General features: G+C 44.8%; 1 protein-coding gene across 11 annotated transcripts in view; it reads right to left on the reverse strand.

The window, feature by feature from the left end:
* Positions 1-1,686: 1,686 nt before the first annotated feature.
* The window catches only part of Myt1l (myelin transcription factor 1 like), a 371,904-nt gene continuing 363,754 nt past the window's right edge, over positions 1,687-9,836 (reverse strand). For 8 of the 11 annotated variants that reach the window (XM_055624913.1, XM_055624903.1, XM_055624923.1 and 5 more), the window contains 2 exons: positions 4,814-4,957; positions 1,687-4,511 (listed from right to left, as the gene is read on the reverse strand). In XM_055624913.1, the coding sequence (XP_055480888.1) occupies positions 4,371-4,511; positions 4,814-4,957 (285 nt within the window). In that variant the 3' untranslated portion in view covers positions 1,687-4,370. Of the gene's footprint in view, positions 4,512-4,801; positions 4,958-9,836 lie in introns of those variants that run through there. The other 3 variants (XM_055624950.1, XM_055624942.1, XM_055624966.1) reach the window with 2 other exon arrangements.

Genomic DNA, 9,836 nt, shown 5'->3' on the forward strand with positions numbered 1-9,836 from the left:
CTGGAAGTATTTTCCTGCCTTAATCTCCTGCTTTGTGCTTCCTGGACCCACACCAAAGCTGTGCTTTGCCCCTGGTTACTTGTGTGTCCAGCCCACACTGCCACTGCCCCCATGGATTTTGGTCACTCACTTTTGATTTACTCCATCGTAGCTGGTACTGTATCCCTGCTGCGATGCTTTGCCAAGAGCATTTCTAAGAGCTGTTCACTCACTTCTCTATCACAGGATTCTAGAATTATTACTTTTTATGTTTTTATCTATTTATCTGTTTCATGTATTATCATTTGACCTATTTTATAGATTCTATGTATTAGGGAGTTGTGCGTGTTATAGGAGGTTATTGTTGAATTTTAAGCTGTGACTTTTATTAATAGAATGATAGGATGGTGTGTCATATTTGAAGGGTCAGCTATGCTTCACGGATGACTCAGCTCCTTGCTAACAGCCTGAAAGCTGCACTCTTTTTATATTTTCAGAAGAAAACATTGGGATACAATGAGTTTAATGTTTTAAAATTTTTCTAAGAGTCCGAACATTATTTGAACTGCTTGAAACAATGACCTTGCTCCTAGGGTTGCTCCCAGGTTGGCACTGACAACTACCATTTCATTAGCTTTATTACTTCCCAAAGACAGGATTTAGCAGAACCCCACAGGGTGGTGTCAGGCAGAATGAAGGAACCTGGGGAGAGAGTCGTTGCTCACCTGCTGGCACTGACAGAGCTGAACTATGGCTCCAGGCACCTCCTTGCCACCACCAGCTCTTCAGGAAGCAATCTGCTGGCACAGGGTTGGAGGAGTTCACTTGACCCCCAAGTGTTTAGCAACAGAAGGCACCACTGGGAGTAAGGTTCCCTGTTTAACCAAGATTGCAGGGGCTGCTTCCTTAGAGCCTACGTACTGGGGAATTGTGTGTGCTGGCCTTTGTTACATTTTAGACTGTGACTTTTATTAATAGAATAGAGTGATGTGAGTATCATATGGGAAGGGCCGGTTATGTGCTGCAGGCGACTTTGTTGCCTAGCTCCATGCTAACAGCCTGAGAGCAGTGGTTCTCCCTTGGTGAGTTCCCAGGTTTAAACCAGTAACAGCCACGTGCGCTGCTATGTGTGAGAACAAAGCACTCCTTTAAAATGAATCAGCCAGAAGGCTGTGATCGCACAAGCCACTGTGGGGCATTTTGTGAAGTAACCACGTTGATCCCTTGATGTCTCTGTGTCCTGGAAGATACATGGAGCTGTACTGATAAGGAAGCAAAATGGGCAGAGCAGGTGCATGAAAGGGTGTGTGATCACAGACTGTACTCTAGGTACAGAAAACCTGTGAGAGCCACTGCAATCTCACCAGGGCCTTCCGGATATGGGCCTGTGTTCACCAAAGGCAGTTCCCAGCGAGAGGATTGTAGAAGGGTGCCAAGCTGTCAGGAGACATCTGCGCCCAAGCAACCTCATGTACTCGGGCTACATCTCAGCTCGGGCAGGAGGAAGGGAAAGGAGCAGGAGCAACAGTAAACAGCCGCAAAATTGCCCTTCAGCGAGCAGGATGCCTGAGGGCTCGGATCCATCCACGCATTCTGTAAGCTCCAGCCCAACTCCACAGAGCTACTCCAAAAGCAAGAGGCCTGCGGCAGGGAGCCCAGCTGGCACCCCAAGCTCCAGTGAAGACTCAGACCCAATAGAGATCCTTCGTGCTACAAACTTGGCAACACTTTTTATTCAGAGTAAGATGTGTTCACATCAGCATGACAAAGTTTGTACAAAGTTCACAATTTAAAAATGAAGTATCACAGCAACTTGTGATTCCACACATTTATAGCAAAATTAAAGTGTCAACAAACCCATGCCGTGTAGTACAAAAATAAATCAAACTTCAGTTCCACAGAGAGCACAATAAATAGTTTATACAAAATTCTGTCTTAATAAATGATTACTTAAATTAACTTAGAAATGACTATGAACAATAAGTTATAATAAATATGCTCTGATGACTCACAATAACCCATGTGGAAGGTCAGCATTCTAACATGTGACACTGCGTGATCCCTATATATAGTCACAGATAACTTTTGATTTGATATTATGTACCAACGTTACATGAGCAGCAGATTTGTGCTTAGAACCCCTCTCCATTGTACATAGGTGATAACAATAAGAATCCAAACTGATACTACCTATTACTCTACTAAAAGCATTACTACATTGGCCAAGAAGCTGCAGACAAGACGCGGTGGGGAAATGCATGTGCTGCTATGAACAGAGGCCCCTGGGCGAGGGCCTGAGACCATGTGTATGGCATCAGGTGACAGTAAGCACCTTGCTTCAGCTCTCAAAAAGGCAATTCTGAGCATGGCAGCTACAACTAATCGCACAACAGAAAGGGGCACTGGACAGAGAAGGTCCTGCAGAGCCCCAAGTAATTACATAATCTTTTCCCCAGCTAGGTATTAAAGTCCTTGTGGAAAACTGTAAGCTTTTGTACAGTGAACAGTATAAAGTGCCGCTGGGATATTCTTATATTTATACATATATATATATACCGAGGTTGAGTATTGTATCAGAATATTTGTCGTGAGATCCCTGTAGTCTCCCTTAGTAACTGTATTGGGTCAGCCTCGAGGGCCTCCTCTATAACTCATCCACTTCAGTGTCACAAGGCGACTGACACAGGATTGCACACCTCCGTACGGATATATAGGACAAGGCGAGTGCAAAGAGCCGACTGGCACATTGTGGGGACAATGACCCTGTAAGTCCTGTTCTGCTAAAAATATTTTTTTTTATTTTTACAAAACCCATCCTTTTTTTTATTTCATAACAAAATTTTAAAGTACTTTTGTACTTCCTGCATAACATCAAGACATGGAAGAGAGAGATGCTACTAAAAGGAAATCAAGTCGACATCGGGGAACACAACACATTGTCAAAGACTACTCAGAAGGGGGCGCAGCAATCAAAAGTGGCCGTATGCATACATATAGTGCAGTCATTTGGGATGAAACCATCAAATTTCGAAGGTATCAACAAGTCTAAGATGATCTAGTTTAAAGCAAAAAAGTGCCGAAGTATATTTAGTTACTTTAAAATCTGATTGCATTCTTTCTCAGGTTAGGTCACCATAAACCAAACAAGGCTGTGCAGATGCTAGAGTCAGCTGGACCCAGCGAGGGCAGAACGTGAACGTCCATGGCCTTGGTGTCCAGAGTGTTCTGGATAGGACCAAGGCTTATTCAAAGTCAGAGTTGGGGCAGGGAGGGGAAGGGAAGGGTAGTGCTGCTCTCCCACCCGCCCAGCAGAGAATCCCATCCAGTAACCAGGGCAATCACAGCCGTTAGCCTTCATCCTCAGATGTGAAACAAGAATAACGAAGGATGATGATTTTTGAAAGTGAGAAGGGGAGATAAATGCTTAAATTACCTTTTTTGCTCAAATTGAAAAACAATCAACTTCTGTTAGGTAAGCTATATTGTGGTAACAGTTCAGAGGGGCACGGGGCTCTAGGAGAAATAAGAGAAGGGTGCTCCAAAGGTTACTGAAAATGCAAAGGAAATCTTCATGTTGTCCACCTCTGACAAGCTCCTGTCTTAACGGAGTCCACAGTCCCACCATGTAATGTTTAGGAGTTAATTAAAAGTGCTGTTTAAGCTGCTTTGAATCTTCTGCCAAGTTTCCATGGCTTGATGTTGTCTTACAATAAATTACTTATTTCATTTCTTATAGTTAATCCATATGCCATTTCCTTGGAATGCAAAAAACCTCATTTATTGCCCCCACCATACACCATCCTCCTAAAACAAACAAACAAAAAAGTCACATAATATTTCCAAGCATTGTTCAAAAATAAAGCATTTTTTTGCAACCAATTCTTGCTATGAAACAATATGCACACAAAATGTATTTCTTAAATTCCACAAAGTCCTCCAACCTGAGGCAAAATGATAATGTCTAAAAGTGGCCACGAGGCCACAAGTGATCATTCAAACCTGCTTTTTTTTTCCCTTTTTCTTTTTTTGTCCATTTCAGTTTAAAATACTAAAACATTTAATCACTAAAGCATTAAAAAGAATTTACACTCTATTTATTTTGATCAGCTTACCTCTTCAGAAATATAGAGACCCCCAAATGTGCAGACAGCAGCAGCTATAAACATTACATGGCAAATCACGCTATGTCAGCTTATATGAAAACGTACAAAATGTGAACGTATCCAAAACTAGTCTGCAGGTACTATCTCGAGAGCACACAAAACCATTATGAAGTCTTGTAGCATAACACTGTTCCGACAGAAATAAATATATAACACTTTCTGGTAAGTTACAGCAGCAAGAAACAAGAGGCATCCTTTTTAAGCATGAGTCACCACTACAGCAGCTGTTCAGACCTGAATTCCTCTCACAGCCTGCTTTATATTTTCCAGTAGGGCTTTATTTTCTGGACTCTGATAACGATCTTGATTTGTATACATTTCCGTCAAAGTAGTCACGTAAGCATCAAAATTTTGTTCATTGATTGGATCCTACGAGATATTAAATAGTAGTTCATATACAACTTTTATTTTCTGAATAGTATATTCACAAAAGCATTAAACAGTATCATAGCATAGAGCCACTGTTTCCATAATACTTAACAGGCCTACTCAGAGCACACTCAAAGTTCTACGATAAGCCCCACCAATGCTTCTAGAGGTTAACGGTATGGTTTCGGGGTGGTGACCAAAAACAACTGAAAAGCTCAAGGACCATGGACAATGACACACACATCTACTCGGTGAGGTGGACTGCGGAGCTCCGAGGCGCTCACCTGCACTCAGTCACTTACCATGTGAGGCAGCTGGATGTTGGCAAGGCTGTGGATCAGGGACTGGCTCAGGTTGGCCAGCTCGTGCAGGAGCGACTCGTTCTGCTGCTCAATCACTTTGTTCTCCTCCTCAATTGTCTTCAGGTTGCTCTCCATTGTGGTGATCTGAAATCACACATTTGGGCGACATGTAACATGAGGTCAACTGCTGGGAGCATGCACACTGGCTGTACGGACAAGGACAGAACCTTTCTGCTCAGGCACAGAGACTGCATCTGGGGGCATCTGGACCCGTGCCTTTGATGTTTTACATTTGAACACAAGGTGCTGGCCACCGTGACCATGGAGATGTCCTGTCTGCTTGTTCTCCCTTCATTGAATGTTCTCAAGTCTGGACACTCTCACCTGCCCCATCTGTCCCTGCTGTCTTGTGGGGAATTCCCTTAGTCCTCTAGATGTTAATTTTCCATTTCGGTGTTACTGTCTGCTGTGACCGGTGCTGTGTCCATGCGCATGACTGGTGAGTATATGCAGGTGATATACTGGTCACTTGGTTCAGCTTCCCTCTTCTGAGATATTTGTTCTCAACCCTCCTAATGCGATGACTCTTTAATACAGTTCCTTGTGTTATTGTGATCCCCAACCATAAAATTATTCTTGTTGCTACTTCATAACTGTAATTTTACTACTGTTAAGAACTGTAATGTAATATCTGTGTTTTCCAATGGTCTCAGACGACTCCTGTGAAAGGGTCATCCAGTCTCTAAAGGTGTCGTGACTCACAGGTTGAGAACCACTGCTTTAAGACGTCTGGGAGAGCTGGAGACTTGCCATGTGTCCTCTACGCTGAGTTATTCTCTCATGAGTGTCTCTATTCCTCTGTCACTTACTCTCCACTGCCCTCATTTTCTTGTTGTCCTTTAAGTGCTCTAGGTTTAAGGTCAAGGCTCTCACCTCTCATCTACAGTCAGGGACTAGGAAATTCTGAGAGATATTCAGCAGAGCAGACATGTTAGTGGGACTTCTCTATGGAAGGAACACATTCCTTTTGCCTAACTGGGGGGGAGGGGACCTCCTGAAACCATATGCTTTCCTCCCCTGTATACAGCGGTCAACATTCTGGAATTTTTTTGTCAAATTAATATTTTCATTTGTCGTGGTTTGAATAAGAATGCCTTCCACCCCCACCCATCATGGGTTCATATAGTGAATGCTTAGTCATCATTGAGTGGCCCTGCTTGAGAAGGATTAGGGGTGTGGCCTTGTTAGAAGTCTGTCACTGGGGTTGGGCTTTGAGGGGTTTCAAAAGCCCATGCCAGTCCCAGTCTTCCCCCTTCTCTCCCCTCCCCACCTTCTCCTCCTATTCTCTCCCCTCCCATCCCCCATTCTAGACTGTGGATCAGGATGTAGCTCTCAGCTAATCCTCCAGCACCATGCTTGCCATGCCTGATGTCATGCTCCTTGCCATTATGACAATGGAGTAAACCTCTAAAACTGTAAGCAAGCCCCTAAATGCTTTTCTTTATAAGAGTTGCCATGGTTATGGTGTCTTTTCACTGCAACAGAACAGTGACTAAGACACCATCCAAGTGATACCTTTTCGACCCAGAAGTGGATGTTTGAGTCATTACTGTTTAGGAAGGAGGCCCCAGGGGCAGCTATTCTTGGGCCCATGGCTGGAGATGCACTTTTCCAGTCAGCTGGATTCCTTGGAGCCAGTGTTGGCTAATGGGTTATTAGAAGTACATAGAGGGCTCTTCCATCTCCCCCACCCCCTTTTTGAGACAGTGTCTCATGTAGCCAGGCTAGCCTCAAATTTTCCATGTAGCTAAAGAGAACTTTGAACTTCTGATTTTCCAACTTCCACCTCCCAAGTGCTTCCTGTGTCCTAGGTAACTGATCCTAAAAGGGTGATTTCTGTGATTAAAAAAATAATTCACAGAGGTAGCAGGATAACCAGAGATGCCGAACATTTCAGGCAGAAGGCAGAGTGAGAAGGAAGAAGGGGAGAAAGTGGAGGGGAGGTAATCCTGGTAGGTCCTTAAATGGATATCATGGCTTCTATGTTGGCCAGGCTGTTTTGACTATTGACTACATAGGTTCTCAGGATCCAAACCCTCATTAGTGCCTACAGCCTTTATCCTCTATGGCCCTTCACCTCCAAGAACCTTCTGCAGGGCTCTAGCACCACTTCCCTATGTGTTGGCTTTCTCTCTGCTGTCCAATGCATTTGTATCAGTCAACCTGGATTCATAGGAATGGTCAGAGCAACAAGAGTGGATCAAGCCTCAGGCTAGGCCTTAACGTATTATACCAGCAGCCTTCAGAGGGCTATTTCAGATAAGTTTCCCCTCTAACCCCACTTCGCACTCACATGTCTAAAGAAGCTAGGTTCTCAAGGTAAACAACTGTCATGTGTAGGTGCTGGTAAGCAGAGGAAGAAACTACGGGGGACTGTGGGAAGGTCTAGCATTAAATCTCAATCAGAAAGGAGCTTAAGCTGTAACCATAGCCTAGAAATCTCAATCTCCAGGTGTGGATCAACCCAGACATCCCAAGCCATTCAGATGCACGCTTGGGCCATTTAGAGGGGTTCCCGGGCCATTTAGAATAGTGAGTGAGACATTTAGAGGGGTGTCTGAATACACAGACACAGAATCGTGGGTACTTCTAAGTCTTACAACCTGGCCTCCTTCCTCTTGACTTTCCAACTTCCAAGTGTGCCTTGAATTAAGTTTTTCCTATGAACTTAGATCCACATTAAGGTACTGTGACCCTAAGAGTCCCCTCAGAATAATAGCCCTGCCTCCACTAGTTGTTTTCCTTATTTTTCTAGTTTCCTTGTCGTTTGGGTAAGCAGGAGCTTCTGTGTACATTGGCAGCAAGGTATCTGTTTTCCTTGAGTGCTTAATTGTACTGACGGTGTCAAAGCTACTGAACACAGTGTGGCTGTTCTCAGAGTCATGGTGCTATGGGGAGAGCATCCAGAGGGCATCTCTACCCCCATCCCAGGCTCTTCTAAAAGTTCTGGTCTTCGAGAGCCTGTGTCACCGCCAGAGCCAGGCTGCAGGCTGAGGGCGGGGTCAGAGAGTGCCTGTTTTGGACCTCAGGGAAGAACACTGGCTTTTTGCTCAGGCAGCCTGGACCTGAGCTCTGGGAGCTCCCAGCTGCTCATGATCGTGATAGGAGGTCATGATGGCTAGAACATCTTCAAGATAAGATGACGGTCTTCAAAGGACAGGCACACACCACAGATTTAGTCCTCCTGAGCAAGACTCATGCCTGCCTGGCTCCATTTGCCTCCAGGCTTAAATGTTTTCCAGGATGGTCTCTGTCAGAAGGAGTTACTAGAGATCAAAGACAGTTCAAGACCCAGTTCTGAGAGATGCGGGAGCCTCTTTTTCTTTTTCTTTTGCTTCTTTCAATGGTTACTGTAAACCCAAAAGGATGACATCTTGTGATGCATTCAGATTGTTTAACTCACACACAGGCCTGGATGAAGCCAAGAGTCTCGCCCTGTTTCCCCTCAAGTACCACTGTTACAGCAAAGGCTGCAGGCAGGGTCTGGAAGCCAGCATATTTGTTCTGGGATTCCTGGCTGCCGAGACCCAAGGCCTGTGGGACATACTTCACAGATGTGTGCAAAAGATGCATCCAACAGGGACATGTACCCAGGATGAGGTCACTGAAGGAGAGACACTAGAGGAAAGCTCCAAAGCAGAGTGGGCCTCTGCTGTCTCCCAGAACGAGATGGAGAGAGGTGCTTAGGGTTCTGACTGAGACCGAGTTTACACAGAGAATTTTCAGTCGCAGAGAGAATAAGCCACAATCTGACGAGTGGTGCAGAAACACAGCAGCTGAAAACAGGCTGACACCTGCCAACTTAGCAGAGGCAATGCTAGAAAGGATGGGGCCAGATGACAGGTCATTTCTCATTAACAAGATTGTCTGTACATGCAATTTCTCTTTCAAGTTCTAGCAACTCTTTTTTTCTCCCTCCACAACAAAACTGCTGTGCCCAACTGGTGACCACAGGGGACAGTTCTTTACAGGCTGTTATCTGAGCCCTTCTCCTTGTGCTTCTGCATTCTCTGTGCTAGCATGTTCCCTTCCAACACCTGTGGCCTCCTCCCTTCTTTCTGGGCCATCTTACAACCACCTAGGGCTAGCTTACATCCATGTCACTTTCCTCCCATGCCTTCTTCCGTGAGTCTGAATTTCCTCTTTCTTGTTCCTATTGGGCATCTATTCCGTTTCTGTGTCTCCCTTGGTCCAGAGTGTGCTCAGCTCATTTTTGTAGCTCTCTGTTTGAGTCACTATTTAAGCTGTGGGTGAGACCTGATTTGGACTGGATGAGAAGTGTTGTACTTAACTTGTTGAATTGAGAGTCAAGGTCTGGGAGTATTCAGCTGGGAGCCCAGCACACTCTGAGCCCCAATACCTGTGCTTCGTTAAGAACAATTGAATTGGGGTGAAGTTTGTGCTGTCTTTGGTCAATATACAAAATATGCAAAGTCCTGAGCACTCAGGACTTTGACCCAATATGTTCAAAAGCCTACAGACAGATCTTTTTGTATAGGACTGCAAGACACAAGAACACTGGAGACATCCAGTCTCACAGAAGTCATCTTGGTTGTAGCAACCTGACCAGAAACACTGCTCAGGTAAATTGACAAATAGTGGGCTCACCTGCTCAGTCAAGTGGTAACTTTGTCCCTCAAACTGAATTCTTACAGTGGATGGTGAACTGAATACATTAGATATTTAACAGCAGTGGTCCCAGGTTAGAGAAGGTACTGCGATTTGAAGGGGTTTGAGCGTCCCTGGGCTTCACATACTGACAGTTAATACCTACAGAGAGGAGTGATGAGGGTGAACACTTGACCCTAATATTGATATTTGTGACGGAGCTTGTGTGGGTGACTAGTGTGAGGGAAGGTTGTCAGGTTGGACACACAATTGGAAAATAGGAGCCTGGGGGTGTTATAGGAGGAACACACACACACACACACACACACACACACACACACACACACACACACAC

The sequence above is a fragment of the Psammomys obesus genome, unplaced genomic scaffold, assembly GCF_907164565.1.
Source record: "Psammomys obesus unplaced genomic scaffold, mPsaObe1.curated_primary_1811, whole genome shotgun sequence".
Lineage (NCBI taxonomy): Eukaryota > Metazoa > Chordata > Mammalia > Rodentia > Muridae > Psammomys > Psammomys obesus.